At 36.5% G+C, this 18,382-nt stretch overlaps 1 protein-coding gene across 1 annotated transcript; it reads right to left on the reverse strand.

The window, feature by feature from the left end:
• Window positions 1–15,456: 15,456 nt before the first annotated feature.
• Window positions 15,457–17,697, reverse strand: LOC104903839 (NAC domain-containing protein 6). Its single transcript, XM_010691964.4, has 3 exons — window positions 17,455–17,697; window positions 16,940–17,211; window positions 15,457–16,034 (listed from the first exon to the last, which is right to left on the reverse strand). The coding sequence occupies exons 1-3, from the start codon at window positions 17,618–17,620 to the stop codon at window positions 15,576–15,578; spliced, it is 897 nt and encodes a 298-aa protein (XP_010690266.1). The 5' UTR covers window positions 17,621–17,697; the 3' UTR covers window positions 15,457–15,575.
• Window positions 17,698–18,382: the final 685 nt, after the last annotated feature.

Here is an 18,382-nt window from a genome sequence, read left to right on the forward strand (position 1 = left end):
GATCCGTGACCTCAAGTTCATGTACTAAAGTTTTAACCACTAGACCAAGTTGTAATTAGTGATATCATATCAAAGTACAATATTAATTAATGAAATTTTTCTTACCCGGAGCATAGCCCGGGCCTAATAACTAGTTATATTATTAATTGAAGTAGGAAAGAGAAATAGGAGAGAGAAAGTTGAGGTGGGGTAGTGAAAAGTAGGAGAGATAAAGTGGAATTTGATGATTTTTTTGTTCATGAGTGGAGTGGATGTGATACATTTGTTCATGAAATGATCAAAACATGAGTAAGTAGGGAAATTTGGTGATCAAACTCATCACCATTGACATTGCTCTTAGTATCACCCGCACATAACTTTATATTACCACCTAAACTTGCTAACGGTCGCACTTTTTAAAAGTTGTTCAGCCTATTTGCAAAGACTTTTGAAGCTTCTCATATCCCCTGATTTTCCTAGTTGTCATTTGATGTTTCTTTTTGCTTCTATAGAATAATTTGTAGTGAAAAGATAATGAGCTTATTAATTTGACTCCGTTTTTGGAGAGATGGTCTCACGTTGATGTTAACATGAGACCGCTAATGTCATGCTGACATCACGCGCGTATATCAAACCAATAGTAGAATTAGTTAAGCGCTTGCACCTATTAGTTATATATGCTAGCCTTAAATTGCTTCCTGGTGAAATAGTTAAGCGTTGAAGTATATTAGTTAAATGCTGAAGTATATTAGTTAAATGCTGAAGTATATTAGTTAAACGCTAAAGTATATTAGTTAAGCGTTGATGTATATATTAGTATGTTATATCATTAAAATCATAATATAATACATTTTATTGGCTACAATTTCGATATCACGCGTAAATAATTCTCTCTTTCTTGAATAACTATCGAATTTTTTGCATTAGTTATGCCAACCTCAAATAACCAATGCAAAAACAATATTTACTAATGCATACAATAAATAAAACTAATGACCTTAAAATGATAACTATTGACCACCTATACTATCAACCCTCAAATTAAAGTACACTTGTTAACCAAATATCAAAACTATAACCATAAAATCATGCATCACTGTTACTCATGAAATTAATAAATAATTACTCATAAGTTATAATTATAATCTCAGTTATTTTCTAGACTAAAACTATTAGCCATAAAAACGGAACTTAAAAACAAAAGGTCATAACTACTGTAAAAAACAATAATAACTAATACCCAAATATCATAACTATTTATCAGAAAACAATAACTAATAGCCAAAAGCACAACTATCAACCATAAAACCACAATTATTAACCATAATTAATAACTTATAACCTAAAAATCATAACTATATAATCAAATTTCATAACTATTAAGCAAAAGCTAATTATGAATCAGAAAACCATAATATTAACTATTATTAAAATTCCGTAACTAATTGGAAAATTATAACTATAACTTGAAAATGACAAAATCTTCCCCTTTGAGAAATATGTAACTAATTATTAAAATTCCTTAACTAAATTCAATCCCCTTTGAGAAATGTTTAACACCCAATTTCTTCTCTCACCAGTCCCCATCTCTTTTGCTATCGTCCACCACCTATAATACCGGAAGAACAGTCCCACCCACCAATAGGAACGTCCACATGATCAGCTATAACAACGCGAACCCCGCATCAAATCACCAATATTTCAAAAACCACATATCTTAGCCACCTACGATTCTGGAATCAACTACAAATGCTATCTACCAAGTTACCAACGCCCCACCACCAATTCACCATTGCAAACCATAGCCATGTTCCCCCTCAAATCAGGTGTCGTTGAGAAGACGTGCAACATTTTGACGTCCAACATTTTGTAACCACATGATCATCATCTCAAACGCCATTGCATTCTCAATTTTCTCACTCACACAAACAAAAAATCATGGCGATTTCTGTAAACGCATCACTTCAGCTTCTTCTTCTTTTTGCGGAGATTTTGGTCTCTTCTCTCCACTTCACTCTTTTGCTCTTTTCCTGTGTCTGGTTTAGTTCTTTATTCTAACACCATAATTTTTTCCGTCTCTTATTTTCTTCTTCAAATTTTGATGTCATGCTAATTTATTCTGCAGTAGAATTAATGATTCATGAAATTATTACGCAATTTTGATGATTTTTCGAGAAAACAGTCGGTTCTTTTCGCAAGTTCTATTTCGTCTTCAATCTTCTCTTTCCTCCGATTCCGCCATTGTTGGTTTCAAGTGACTCCGTTTCTTCTATATCTCTCTCTCAAGTTTCTTCAATGGCGGCCTCGATGAAACGAATAATTGACGAAATTCTAGAAATACTAATCGTTGTTATTGTTGTTATTCAACAGAGACTGTTAGAGAGAGAAAGCTTCCATAATTTGAGAGGGTGGCGGAGGACTTGAAGGCGGAGGCTGGGGATTGGAGGAAAAAGGGACTCGTCTCACGTTAGTGTTAACGTGAGACGGTCTTTTATAAGACTTTGCGTATTAATTAGCTTTTGATGACATATTTAGTATATCAAATCAAGCATGAATCTCTATTATGGATGGCATCGGGTCAGATTTGGACCGGATTATGCATAATTCGACTCCCACCCTACAAGAAGTCGAATTTTAAAATCTTAGACCGACTTCGAAAATCCGACTCTGACTCTGACTTAAAATACGGACATTCGACTCCGAACCCGACCCGACTTAAAATCCGAACACCCGACTCAGAATCTGATCCAAGTTATTTTTTGCCCATTTTTTTATAATAGAATATTTCTATAATACAATAATCTAATCACTACAATTTATTCTAATAATCATATGGAAATCTTATATAGTACAAATAATCTAAATATTGTTATTATTTTTAACAATCATTTCTTCAATGGGAAAATCATATATAATATAATTGGTTGAAAGTCGAAGTTAGTTTATACATAAATAATACATTAACATAAATAAGAAAAAAAGATTGATAGACTCAAAGTCGGAGTCGGATTCAGATGTCGTATTATTTTATGAGATCCGACTCCGACCCTCCTCCGACTCGGAGTCGGACTTTTTAAACGGAGTCAGATTACTTTTTTGTCAGAATCGACTCTGATTTTTTCCTTCGGATCGGAGCGGACTAGGGTCGGATCCGGACTGCATTGCCATCCCTAATCTCTATTCTATAAAGGAATTAGGGGAGACATCAAAATATTAAAAGCCCCATTATATCCTTGATAAATTAAACAAATTACAGCTAAAAATAGAAAAAAAAAACCAAAGATAAACTGATTGTAAATTTAACCAAAAAAAATTTAACAAAAATCGTCCTTCATCAATCACCATTTTCTACCGTATTCTCTCTCATTCTCTTTTCTCTTTTTCTTTTCTCTTTACTTTGTGGCAAGTTGCAGTTCAGGGTAAGGTATTTTTTTCCCATGAGTTTCTCAATAATTGTGTTAGTATATATGTATAATAGGAAAGCATTATTCTCTGTAATACTTTCTTGTATAGCTTTTATTATTTCCAATATTCTAGCCTTAGAATATGTCAATGATAGGTTGTATATATGGCACACAAATTATCAATCAAAGCGAAGGATCATTTCCTACATGGTATCAGATTTGGTTATCCTTCCTGTCTAACCCTAGCCGTCGCCCATCACCTCTCCTCCCTCCTCTCTGCCCTACCTTCTTGCTTCTCCAATGGCCGAAAAGCCTGCTTTCCACTCGGCTCTCGCCGTAAGCAACGTCAAGGCCCTCATTCCTATTACCTTGGACCTTGAAACCGCTAAATATCATGAATGGGCTACGCTATTTAAGGTTCAGGCACGCGTTCATGGCGTTCTTGAACATATTATCCCTCCCACCGAAAACCCAGCTCTTGAAGCCTACACGGCTGCGAAGGTGGCTGACCTTCCTCTTTGGACGCGTCTCGACGCGGTAGTTCTCCAGTGGATCTATGCTACAGTCTCTTCTGACATTCTCTCCTCCATTCTTGTTATTGATGATATTGCTGAACTTGCGTGGACTCGGGTTGCCCAAATGTTTCAGGATAACAAAAACTCCCGGGCTGCATATCTTGAAACCGAATTTACCACCACTAAACTGGCCGATTTCTCCTCCGTCGTTGCTTACTATACACGGCTTCAGTCCCTTGCCACTCAGCTTGCAAATGTTGGATCACCGGTTTCCGATCAACGGTTAGTGATGCGTCTTCTTGCTGGCCTTCCATCTACTTACTCCACTTTTGTCACTAACATTCACCAACGAGATGTTTTACCCTCGTTTTCGGATGCTTGTTCACGTCTTAAACTTGAGGAAACCACTGCCAAAGATCGTGCTCGAGAATCGAGTGTCACGGCTCTTATTGCTGATGATGATTCATCTTCTTCCCACGGAGGTACCTCTCGTCCTTCTTCTCGTGATTCACGTTCTCAAAAATCCAAAAATGTTGCTCGTGGCAGGTCGAACTACAATACTCGCGGAAAAACCAACCGCGGTGGTGGCCACCACCCACACCACCAGTCTGCGGTGGCCGCTCCTTTGGCTCCACCGTGGTCCTACGCCGCCTGGCAAGGGTGGCAGCAGCCTCCTTGGGCCACTCCTCCATGTCACTATCCTACTGCATCATGGCAGCGTCCCCCGCGAACTAATGGCCAAGGCATTCTTGGGTCAAGCCCACGTCCCACAGCCCATGCATACACCATGCAGGCCACGCCACCTTACTCCATGCAGTCACCACCCTCTACCGGTTATGCTCCTACTGACATTGATGCTGCTCTTCATACTCTTACTCTCCAAAATCCTGATGACAACTGGTATATGGATACGGGTGCCACCTCTCATATGACTGCAAATTCAGGTACTCTTACTTCTTATTTTAATTCGAGCAAAAATAATGGTATTGTAGTTGGTAATGGCAATGTACTTCCAATTCGTGGTATTGGTCATACTTCCCTAGCCCCTTATAATTCCTCCCTTACTCTCAAAAATGTCCTCCATGCCCCTAAACTCATTAAAAACCTCATTTCAGTTCGCAAATTTACTACTGATAATCTTGTGTCTGTTGAGTTTGATCCATTTGGGTTTTCTGTGAAGGACCTTCGGACGGGGAGCTCCCTCCTGCGCTGTGAGAGTACTGGGGACTTATATCCTCTCACGTCCTTGTCTACCACTACCACACCATCTACATTTTTTGCTGCATCTCCTGCTGTGTGGCACTCTCGTTTAGGGCATCCGGGCCACAACATTTTTCATACTCTTCGTAGTCATCATATGATTGATTGTAATAAGGCTCATCATGATTTTTGTACTTCTTGTCCCTTGGGGAAACATATTAAACTGCCATTTTGTGATTCCATGACATCTACTACTATGCCTTTTGATATTGTTCACAGTGATATTTGGACCTCTCCTGTTTTGAGTTCTACTGGACATCGTTACTATGTTTTCTTTCTTGATGATTTTACTAAGTATTTATGGACTTTTCCCATTGCTACTAAATCCCAAGTTTACTCTATTTTTCTCTCCTTTCATGCCTTAATCAAAACTCAATTTCAACGAGACATAAAAAATATTCAATGTGATAATGGGCGGGAATATGATAATGGACCCTTTCATGAGTTTTGCAAAACCAATGGGATTCAATTTCGCTTTTCATGTCCCCACACTTCTCCTCAAAATGGTAAAGCTGAACGCAAAATCCAGTCCATTAATAACATTGTTCGTACGTTACTTGCTCATTCCTCCATGCCCCCTTCGTTTTGGCATCATGCTTTACAAATGGCTACATACCTCCTAAATGTCCTTCCTACCAAGGTTCTTAAGTACAAATCTCCTACTCACATTCTTTTTCAAAGAGCCCCCACTTTCTCTCATCTTCGAATATTTGGATGCTTATGCTATCCACTTTTTCCATCCCCTACTATTCATAAACTTCAAGCCCGGTCAACTCCTTGCGTTTTCTTGGGCTATCCGTCCAATCATAGAGGGTACAAATGCTATGATCTCTCAAGTAAGAAAATCATCATCTCTCGTCATGTCATTTTTGATGAAAATACTTTTCCATTCTCTAACCTCCATCAACCAACTCCTAACTCCTATGATTTTCTTCAACATGGCCTCTCTCCCTATATTCTGCACTACTTGCATTCTACGCCACACACACAAGCCCAACCTCCTCCTTCTCCTCAGCAGGACACGGACCGGCCCAGCTCTCCCTCTCCTTCACCCGTGTCCTCGGCCCAGTCCTCCCCTACGCCAAACACACGCCTACCCACATCTCCCGTGTTGGACGCCCCCCCCTCGCCTCCTAACAGCCCAGGCCCACATGTCTCCCCTCCTCCTCAGAACCGGGTTACAACCCGCAGCCACCACGGTATTTATAAGCCCAAACGTGTGTTTAATCTCAACACCACTTCCACCTCTATTTCTCCCCTTCCTAAAAATCCTATCCATGCCCTCCAAGACCCGAATTGGAAACTTGCCATGACCAATGAATTTGATGCTCTAATTAAAAATAAGACGTGGGAGTTAGTTCCTCGTCCTGAAAATGTGAATCTTATTCGTTCTATGTGGATTTTTCGTCATAAAAAGAATTCTGATGGCTCTTTTGAAAGGTATAAAGCCCGTCTTGTAGGTGATGGCAGGTCTCAACAGGTTGGAGTTGACTGTGACGAGACTTTTAGCCCGGTTGTCAAGCCGGCTACCATTCGGACAGTTCTTAGTATTGCTCTCTCTCGTTCTTGGCCCATTCATCAGCTGGATGTCAAGAACGCTTTTCTACATGGCAATCTTCAGGAGACAGTCTATATGCATCAACCACTGGGTTTTAGGGATCCTCATCATCCTGATTATGTTTGCCTCTTGAAGAAGTCTTTATATGGGCTTAAACAAGCCCCACGGGCCTGGTATCAGCGGTTTGCCGACTATGTTCACACTATTGGTTTTTCTCATAGCCAGTGTGATCACTCTTTATTTATCTACTGTCGTGGCTCTGATGTTGCTTACATCCTGCTCTATGTTGATGATATCATTCTCACAGCTTCTACTGATGCTCTTCGTCTCTCTATCATGTCTCTTCTCAGTGCAGAGTTCGCTATGAAGGATCTTGGTCCTTTAAGCTATTTTTTGGGAGTGGCTGTTACTCGTACCTCTTCTGGTATGTTTCTATCACAGAAAAACTATGCTCTCGATATTATTGAGCGTGCAGGCATGGCTTCCTGCAAGCCCAGTCCCACTCCTGTTGACACCAAGTCCAAGCTTGGGGTTTCTGCTGGTGCTCCTTACTCTGATCCTACCCATTATCGCCAGCTTGCAGGTGCTTTACAATATCTCACCTTCACTCGTCCTGACATCTCCTATGCAGTTCAACAGGTGTGTTTGCATATGCATGATCCAAAGGTTGATCATATGACTTCTCTCAAGCGTATCATACGCTACATTCAGGGTACTCTTGACTATGGTCTTCATCTGTATCGGTCCTCGCTTGCCACTCTTCTCTCTTATACAGATGCAGATTGGGGTGGGTGTCCCGACACTCGCCGCTCCACCTCCGGCTACTGCATTTTTCTTGGTGATAACTTGCTATCTTGGTCCTCTAAGCGCCAACCCACCTTATCTAAATCAAGTGCTGAAGCTGAATACAGGGGTGTGGCAAATGTTGTTTCTGAGTCCTGTTGGCTCCGAAATCTTTTATTGGAGCTTCGTTGTCCTCTTCACAAGGCTACTCTGGTATACTGTGATAATGTTAGTGCCATCTATCTCTCTGGTAATCCTGTTCAACATCAGCGCACTAAACATATTGAGTTGGACATCCACTTTGTACGCGAAAAGGTATCCCGCGGCGAAGTCCGCATTCTTCATGTACCATCCCGTTATCAGATTGCTGATATTTTCACCAAAGGTCTTCCGCGCGTTCTCTTTAATGATTTCCGGGACAGTCTTAGCGTACGCCAACCTCCCGCTTAGACTGCGGGGGTGTGTTAGTATATATGTATAATAGGAAAGCATTATTCTCTGTAATACTTTCTTGTATAGCTTTTATTATTTCCAATATTCTAGCCTTAGAATATGTCAATGATAGGTTGTATATATGGCACACAAATTATCAATCAAAGCGAAGGATCATTTCCTACAAATTGGATGTCTTAGTTATCTGTTAGATTTGTTTAATTTGTAGTTGAGGCAAAAGGATAGTGCGCATATATGGATTTGTTGGCAAAAAATTGCCAAGGTTTTATTGATTACACAGTGAAAGCAAATGAAATGAGTGAAATTATACTATTTTAGATGTTTGTTTATTGTTACGTTATTGTATTATTAATATGTTTTTTTAATGAAAGTTTGTGAGTAATCTCTTATACAATATTATTTTAGATTATTAAATGTAATTACACAATGTTTTAACTTTTTATATATCTATGCACGCATCGCGTGCATACAAGACTAGTAAGAATTAAGGAAATTGCTTTTGATGAGTCGACATAGTTGCAAGCGTTAACATACGATGTTAGATGTTAGTATCTGAATATTCGATCTGAATCTATATTACTATTTTGTCTTGATGATTTTATTCGTCCACCAGATCACATTTAAAATACTCGATCTGAATCTATACCGTGCGTCCGTGCCTAATATGACATATCTTGTTTGAGATACTATACCATGTAAATTTTTTTTTATAACTATTTTCTGTTATTCGATTGGACCAGCCTAGGAAAAAATAAGTATTAGTGTTATTTAATCGCAAGTATGCGGCATGGTAACATAAGATGTAAAAATCAGGATATAGTTACCAGTTAAACTATTCATTATAGTCTACCGAAAGTCTTCGCTAATGGCTAAATTCTTAGTAGTTTAGCTCTCATTAGCTTTATTCAATTTTGTGGTGGACAGTCCAGGAGTGATTATCGGGCAAGACACGAGACAAAGATCTTGTGGGCTCTGTTCATGCAACGAATCGTGCCATTTATCGGCAACTTTCCTTCACCAAAATTGGATTTGGAAACTAAGACCAGTTAAAAATAACCCTATTGCTCCTGTTTTACCTAGAGGTGTTTATTTCGTATATTTGAAAATTTTGGATCAGGAAAAATGCAATGCAAAAAATTTCAGATCCGATCGGATCAGATATTTGAAAAATAAAAATGCAATTTTCAAAGGAAAATTTCATATAATAAGTTTCGGATATGAGAATTGATCAAAAAAGCCCAGTCCGCCAGCCCGACCGAATTTAGGCGGGTTTAGGCAGAATTTTGTGGCCCGGGATGGGACCCGGTCTGATTTTTATTGGCTTTGGGACAGACTTTGGGCAAGCCAAAAATGACTTTCTAGTCTATATTTTGGCCTGAAAAGTCCGTCATTTTTGGCCCGACCCATGATCACCTCTAGGATATCCGGCTTTGTAAACGGATATTTCGGATCAGATATCTGAAATATCTGAAAAATTTCCATGTTTATGATATTTTTGAATTTCCAAAAATTAAAATTTTCGATTTGCACCCAGTTCAAAAAGTTTCGGATATCCGAAAAATCGGATATTAATAAACACCAATAGTTTTACCCATACTCAATAATATGCTGCCTAAAAAAAAGAATTTTTTTTAAAAAAAACTTATTGTTTACGAAAATAGTCCCGATAGACTGATTACCGATTTAACAGACTAATTTTTTTTTTTTTTTTCAATCTCTTTGCTGGTTAGCCCTTCTTTTCCCGAGCTCCCTCCTTCTCTATTGTTGTGACTCTAAGTCAATGTTATTTTGATGATGATAAACACAGGAGGAATTTGTTGTGACTCTAAGTCAATGTTATTTTGATGATAATTAACACATGTTATCTTGAAGATGATCAACGATTTGTGTCATAACTTGTATGAGTGTAACAGTGATCTAAGAAAGCCATGAGGACTGGAGGTTCGTGAAAGATTGAAGATCTTGAAGATATGGAAGCTTAGATTTTGTTATACTCATAATTATGTAATGTAAAGTATTGGAACCTTGTGCTAAACTTTGTGCTAAAATTAGAAATGTGAGATCAGAATGGTTATTTATTTTCTTAGAGTTAAGAAAATAGGTAAGCATATTAATTTCATATATCTATATAAAAAGGGAATCTTAGTTTCGAAATTAAGATATTAAAGAAAACTTTTTTAAAAAGGATTTTATAAAAAACGGATTTAAAAAAGATTTTATAAAAAACTGATTCAGAAAAAGGATTTTGTAAAAATCGATTTAAAGGAAAACATTTAATAAAAGAATTTTGAAAACAAAAGGAGTGTGAGTAAGGATAATAAATAAAAAAATTTGGTCATCAAAGTTTTAGATAAACATTGAATTGAGAAAAACTTATCAGCTAAAGATAAAGATGAATAAGATAAAGATTGTTTTCTTAAAAGAAAAGGTTTTATCCCTTAATCTTAGGAGTAGGGGTGAAAGTTCGGTGTGCGGTTTGGATTAGCGCCTTTCAATTTTTCAATCCAAACCAATTAGGGTTTGAATCCGATCTAATCCAATCCAAAATTTCATACTCTAGATTGGATTCGATCCGAAAATCCGATTTTTTTAAAACTCTTGTTCTTCGATGAAATCAATTAAGCACAATAGCAGCCTAATAGATTTACGAAATAAGGAATTAAGTGCAGTTAGTGTTTTAGGGAAAGGATTGAAGTGTTATGTGTATTGGGCTATGGAGTAAGTTTTTTTATAATAAAAAATTAGTTAAGCACTTAAACCCAATCTAGATAGGCATATTACTGTTCGATTATATTGGATTTTTCGATCCAATTACCCTCAATCCAATCCGATCCGAAAATCCAATTTTTCAAAAAATCTCAATCCGAATCCAATCCGAACACAGTTTGAATCCGATCCGAATTACTAATTCGGATTGGATTTGATTGGATTTTGGATTTTATCCGAATAACTTTCACCCTTACTTAGGAGTGAAAGATCATAATCATCAATTAGAGAAGGATTTTCATACAAAATAGATTAATACTCCCTCCGTCCCATAATATAGTGCTCACTTCTCATTTTTCATAAGAATTAAGGAAAATGGAAGGAGTTTTAGAATTTCACAAAAACATTTATTAAGTAAATGTTTTTGGGTACTTTTGTCTTGGAACTAGTTTTTTTCTTCTTTTTCCTTTAAAATAAAGTGAAAGAACAATAAATATTTCTTGGAATGGTGTAAAACAATAAATAGGGGAACATATTTTAAAAGAAATGTAGGGGTATTTTGGAAATTTTTATGTAGAAATGAAGGATAATTTAGTCCAAACAAATTGATAAAAAGGAAAATAGGCACAACATTTTGGGACACCCAAAAAGGACTGCAAGCACTATATTATGGGACGGAGGGAGTATAAGGGATAGAAACTCAGCTTCATAACTCACGTTTTTATATTTAATATCGGAGATTTTGAAAGATGAAAACTGATTCCCGAAACACAGAGAGTGGCACATAGTTCCAGTCAGACTAGGTTTCTAAACAGCGATTGTAACGAATTCTCTATTTGCTTGAATAAGAAGCACACTTTTGAGAAGTCATTATTCTTTCTGTAATTTCACTATTTTAGAGAGTTGCAACACTTAGAGTTAAGTGTTGGGAAACACTACTAGGATTAGTAGTAGGGGAATCTTATTATATTAAAAGTTTGATATTTTAGGATTCAAATAATAAAAGAGTTTGGTTTGTGTGGACGTAGATATCAAAGATGAGATTGAACATGTTATATCTGGTGTAATGGTGTTTGATCATTGATTTCATATTGTGTTACGTTTTTGTTTTCGCAAAAATACAAATCGGAAAATTATGAGCGAATAACACCGTGCTAGGCATAGTGCTATAACAGAGTTTTTGCGAAAAGCGATTAAATTTAGCCACTCAATTCAAACTCCTCTCTTGAGTGTCACATTGTACTCCCACATCTATCCTCCCCCCCTCCTCGGCTCCTCCCCCGCGAACTCTGCTCGTCCACCACCCCTGAAACCCCCCTCCCCTGCCACCCCCGAAACTCCCCTCCTTGCATACCCCCTGAAACTATTCGTTGTTGCTGCACTTGTGTCGCTGTTAACTATCTCCTCTGTATTTTGCTTTGTTGTCGTGTCTACTGCGCTACCCTTATCGGCGCTGCTGCCGGTGCTGCACCATTGTTGCAACCATGGTTGGTCGTGCAGAGTTTTGTTCTCTCTCCACCTGAGCTTGTTGTTGTAACAGTTGTTTGTCGCCTAGCGGTGTCGTTGCACCATTTCCTAAATCCACTATGGTCACAGTTTTATGGAGATGGATTGTTTGTGGCCTAGAGGAAATTAAGGAGCCTGATGTTTTTGTTATTTGACTAATTTCCCTCAATTTTGAATTTCTTTGAGAATTAAAGAAAACATAGTTGAATTTATGTTATTTATGATAATAATTGTAATTATTATTTTGCATCAGATTGAAACATTATCTAGAGGAACTGATTGTTGTTCGAGAATTTAAAAAGTTCTCGTGGAAGCAGGAGAAATCTTGAAAGGGAGAAATGTTATTCGAAGGTGCAAAATGATGATGACTATGATGGTGATGATGATGATAGTGAGGGGAAGGGAGAGAATGACCATTTTTGGCTCAAAAAAGCCAGGGCTTTTTTTAGGGAGAGAGAGAATTCCGTCAATGGGGCTGCTGTTTGGGTGGTTTTACCCGTTGCAGCAGGTCATTAACCAGCCGAGACCATTTTTGTAAATAATACCCAAAGTTGGGACCATTGTATAATAATCAAAACTTTGGGACTGAATATGGCAAATCGCCCATAATTAGGATTGTTCATGTCAATTTCCTTTAAGAAATCGCATCAATAAATTAAAATATTATCTAAAAAACATTTGAATATATTTATGTGGTTCTTTCAAGAAAACGCAACAATAGATTAAGTTATTGTTGGGTCACATACCTGCAGTAATAAATTGCACCCTTATTTGCGGCGCTGCAAAATCTGCAGCAATATCCCTTTAAAAAAATTGTAACAATATTATAATATTTTACGAGTATAACATATATCTCATTATCCTATTTAAAATACTCGATCTAAATCTATATTGTGCCTAATATGACATATCTTGCTTGAGATCCTATACAATACAATTTTTTTTATACCTATTTTCTTTCAATTAGATTTGACCAGCCTGGAAAAAATCTCTTACTACCCGTTTGGTAGTTGGTCATAAATGGTGGTAACGGGAATGAATTTGTATATAAATTTGTGAAAAATATCATTGTTCGTTTCCATGGTAATGCTAATTTATCCTAAAGTGTCCACTTTCCTTCTTGAATTTTCATTCACATCCAATACCACCTCATAGGTGGTAATGAAAATTCCCTCCCCTTTGAGACAAAAACACAAGTTTAGGGGTGAGATTGCTTGCCCATGGAGAAAAATTGTCTCCCCACGGAGATTTTAAGGGTGCTTCCCTAATGAAATTCCACTTAAAATTCATTTCCATTAATTAACGACTACCAAATTGACCGTTAGTGTTATTTATTAATGCCCATTATTGCAGGTCGTAAAAACAACATTACCTCAGGCAATAGCTTTAAAACTTTTGTTTTTCATGGGTTGAGGAGGTTAAAAGCCTGAATGTATGGGCTTCTTTAGCTATCAAAGAGAGTAGCCTTATTTATACTACAATGGATTAGTGGCTAAGTCAATAATATTCATATTTGAGGTCTCAGTTCAAGACTCATAATGACCATGAACATAACATGATTTTATACTCATTGAAAGATGAAGAGACGTAGAGGATAATACATATACTATTCTTGACAACTTTACTCATTTGCTAAATCACGCCCTAGAATTTCCTGGTAACGCCCTGTATTTGTATAAAATACTGTATTTTTGTATTTTTTATTTTCTTCTCTTTCCTCACTTCCCCTTCTTCTTCCACACTACCATCACCTTCATGCCCCCTCCACCACCACCACCACCACCAACACCTATCTGAACTATGCATTTAAAAATCATCATACGATCAATAAATTCATCAAAAATTAGAAATGTCTCAGAATGAAGGCAGTAGTGAGATTGTAATCATCGAATTTCATACAATTACACACATCTTATTCTCTTATTCCATCTGCATAACTATTACCTCCGCCGCCACACCACTGGACCACCACCGACACAACACCACCACCGTAGCTCCACACCACCTTCTCCTCTGTTTTATTCCTTTTCTGAAATTTTTTTTTTTTAAAAAAATAGGTAGGCGTCCACCATGGACGCTCCACCACCAGTGGAGGCGTCCATGGCAGGCGCTCCACCACATGGTGAGGCGCCTGCCATGGACGCCTCCACCGGTGGTGGAGCGTCCACGGTAGACTCCTACCAATTTTTTTAAAAAAAAAAAATTTCAGAAAAAAATGGGGCGCCCACCAAAGACGCCCCACCACCGGTGGAGGCGTCCTTGGCAGGCGCTCCACCATGTGGTGGAGCGCCTGCCAAGGACGCCTCCACCGATGGTGGGGCGTCCTTGGTGGGCGCCCCATTTTTTTTAAAAAAAAAAATTAAAATGAAGATGTACAGATGAGTATCATGGTAGTTTGTTTGTGGTTTACCCCACCCTTGAAGTGAAAGAAGATCTATAATCATCAACATCATCGTATGAGGTTGTAGACTTAGGTTTGCTTTGTTGTTAAATCATCAAACAAAATTTTTGAGGAGAAAAAAACAAACAGAAAAACTGTATGTTTGGAGAAGAACAAAATTTTAAGAAGAAAGAGAAAAAGTGTGATATCTGAATTTTGGTCACAAAAAGCAAGGAATGTAATGTTAGTTCGGGAATGGTGGTGGTAGTGTGTCGGGACACTATGGTGGTTGTGGTGGTGGTGGTGTGGTGGAAACTTTTGAAATTGGAGAAGGTGGGGTTGGGGAAGTGAGTCAAAGGGGAGGAGAGAGAAAAGAAATATAAGGGTATAAATACGGTATAAAAATACCGTATTTAGGGCGTTAGTAGGAAATTTTAGGGCGTTGTTTAGCAAAGCCCCAACTTTACGTATGCTCAAAAGCATTAAAAAAAGAACAACTTCTTAGGAAAATACGTGGTACATAATTATACCATATTCTTTGTTCACAAAGACTCTACTTTAGCAAAAAAACAACAATCTCATCCCTCCACAATTTTCACATACTTTTCGAAATTAAAGAGAGAGGATTCAAGATACTCCCTCCGTCCCATAATATAGTGCCTATTTCATTTTTGGTGGTCAAACTTTAAAATTTTTGACCGAATATTCTCATTTGTATATATAAAAATATATATTCATGTAGGATCTTGTTAGATTCGTCTCAATGTGTAGTTTCATAATATCAACTTTTTATATTTTTTATTAATAAAGAATTGAAGATATTAAAGGTCAAAGTTACGTTTTGGAGACCGTGAAAAAAGAAACAAGCACTATATTATGGGACGGAGGGAGTAGTAGGGAAAAACAGCCAAATAGAGAACTCACTTACTAATTGTATCATACATACAGAAAACAAAGGCTCAACTAACAAAGCCAAAGTTGGGCCAAATTAGTTACATCTAGCAAACTAATTAAGTAAACAAGATTATAAATCATAGAATTTGGGAAATTAATGTTGGGCTAGAGAAGTTCAACAAATTCTCAAGCCATGGGCTGCATGTTAATGAGTTTATTGGGTCTTGGGCCCAGTACTCCAAGCCCGATTTCGGAAGTTGAAGTTCTAAACTCTCTTTACCAAAGGGTAGTTGAATTGGGCTTGAAGTAACAGCAGCAGCAATTTTGCAATTAGTTTCCACAAAATTAGGCTCTTCTTTCTTCAAATTAGTAATCATATGATTAGTAGACATAGGTGGAAACAAATCTTGTAATAGTTGACCATTAGTAATTGGAGCACCACCAATTTGAAGAGAATGATTATCATTTGATGAGGATAATGGAGATGTGGGATAAGATGTAAATCCAATTGCTGACTTTTCTTCTTCCATGGCTGCTCTTTGTTCAAGTTCTTTTAATGACGTTGCCTTCCTATATATCTTGCACAATACTATGTCCTGCATGGACATTTCCAACCATAAGATTATATTATAAGATAAATCACATAGTTCTCAATCGAGTAAAAACTATAACACGATACTTAGGGCAGGTTCGTTATCGTTTTTTGTTTTCAGTTTTCAATTTTTTTGAAAACTAAAGACCAAAAACAGAAAACCAGAAAAAGTGGTTTTCACTTTTTAGTTGTCAGTTTTCAAAATCATCATGTTTTCAATAAATTTAATTAAATTTTTATTCATTATAGGACATATATCATATGACTTTGAAATTCAAAAAATCAAAAAACAGGAAACCACAGTAATACCGAACAAGCCTTAATAAAATGAAACTGATTTTTGCTAACAGAATTTGAATTGATTTAATAAAATTAACATAAATGTATGTAGAATTTATTTAAAAGGTTCAGAAAAGCATATTTAACACACATAAATTTTCATGTGTTGATAAATGGAAGTTAAATTTATGATCTTGGTGGGACCTAATGCTCCAATTGACTAATGTGTTGTGTAAAAAAGTCCTTCCACTTTTGATATTAATGGAGAAGTAACAATCTCATGATTATAAAGTAACTCTAATTATTTCATAGGTCTATTGTTGATTAATTAGTATAATTTTGCAAAGTTAGGTTAATAACGACTAATATCAACTAACTTAACGGATATATTGCTAATTAAATTAGGAAATGAGAAACACTAAATAATAATCATTGATATATTAGTCACCAAAGAAAATGCTCCTTAAGTTCATAACATAACCAATTGTTGCATTAATATAATATAATTATGATCAACTAAAAATTTGATAACTAAACCCGATTACCCGAACATGGTAATATTAATTTTTTTATACTTCCAACATAGTATAAGTTAGTTGATAAAAAAGATTGGATAATTGATTGGTATACCTTATTATTTAGAACATAATTATCAGGTAGGCGGTATTCATTCATAATCCAATCAGTCTTGCTACCTCTTGGTGCTCTACCTTCATAGAACACAAGAGTCTTCCTTAACCCCATAACCCGTTTAGGCTCCGATAAGCTTACAATCTTTCGATCCGAACCCGTCGCCTTCCAAAACCCGTGTTCCGTGGTTCTATTGGGTCTTCCTCCATTGCTATGCTTCCTGTCTCTTGGCACAAAGAAGTACCATTCTCTTTCTCCTATTGTTGCTAACCCTGTTTGTCATTTTATATTTTCATAAACTTAGCAAACATAACATGCATACAACTAAAAATATAATAATAAAACTACAACTTATTAATTATGTTCTTTATTTTTACAATCCTAGCTAAACATTCTTTTTATTAATTACTATATTCATATATATGTTTTTCACAAGATATTTTCATACAAGCAAATTAAACATATATGAATGAATTATGATGAGTAAATAAATAAAAGGACATTTGACAAATTACCTGGCAAATCCCAAGGATCATGACGATAAATATTAAGAAACCCAATAATATCATGAGGCATTTTTCTGCCATGAACCATGTTCTTAAGGTAAAAATCAAGTAATTCTTCTTCTGTAGGATGAAATCGAAACCCGGGTAATTCAAAACTTGGGGAAGAGTTATTCATTTTTGCAATGGCTATTTTTTTTACTACTACAAAATAAGTTGTATGAAAAATCTTAGGTTAATGCAATTTTAGAATGAAATGTTACGTGTATATATATAAGGAATGATATAGCATATAATAGAAAAAGATTTGTAGGGTGAAGAGATGATGTTAATGTTTGATAAGAAGGGAACCATAGAAAATACTACATTATACATGCACGAAAAGTCTAGGAAAGAGTGGACTCGAGTGAGGTCAATTGAAGAGAATGGGTTGGACCCACACGGAGTCGACTGACCCACTGAAAGTAATAGCCTCCCCTTAGTCCTCATCTCTATACTTGGATATATTTAGCTATGAAACAAACTATTTTCTTGACAAGTCTTGGTGCTTGACTCACTTTTTGATTTTTTAAGAGTACTGATGTGTTTGCACTATGAACATGAGTCATCATAGAGATATAGATTTTATTTCTTTGAAACTTTCAACTCAAATTAATTAACATTGATAATTTCCATTATATAAATATTATCATTCTTAAATTAATCTTAATTATTATGGATTGATCTAAATTAGGATATGTAGATACATGGAGATCAAGATAAATTTGATATGATTGAAAATTGGCTTGGGCAACCCTATAAGAAAGAGGAGAGTTCGAATCACATACAAGCTCAAAGGAAGTTTCATACTAAAATCAATTGGCAATGGTAAGAGTAGCTCTTCTAGTTCATATTGTGGTATTTTATTTCTCTCATCTTTCTCCAATATGGGACAACTCAC

Source organism: Beta vulgaris, chromosome 9 (assembly GCF_026745355.1).
Source record: "Beta vulgaris subsp. vulgaris cultivar EL10 chromosome 9, EL10.2, whole genome shotgun sequence".
NCBI classification, from domain to species: Eukaryota; Viridiplantae; Streptophyta; class Magnoliopsida; order Caryophyllales; family Amaranthaceae; genus Beta; species Beta vulgaris.

Coding starts and splice junctions, on each gene's coding strand:
- LOC104903839 (XM_010691964.4), bottom strand. CDS start 17,620: ATGAATAACTCTTCCCCAAGTTTTGAATTACCCGGGTTTCGATTTCAT. Junction 17,212..17,454: donor TGATCCTTGGGATTTGCCAG/GTAATTTGTCAA, acceptor AATGACAAACAG/GGTTAGCAACAATAGGAGAA. Junction 16,035..16,939: donor ATTATGTTCTAAATAATAAG/GTATACCAATCA, acceptor ATGTCCATGCAG/GACATAGTATTGTGCAAGAT.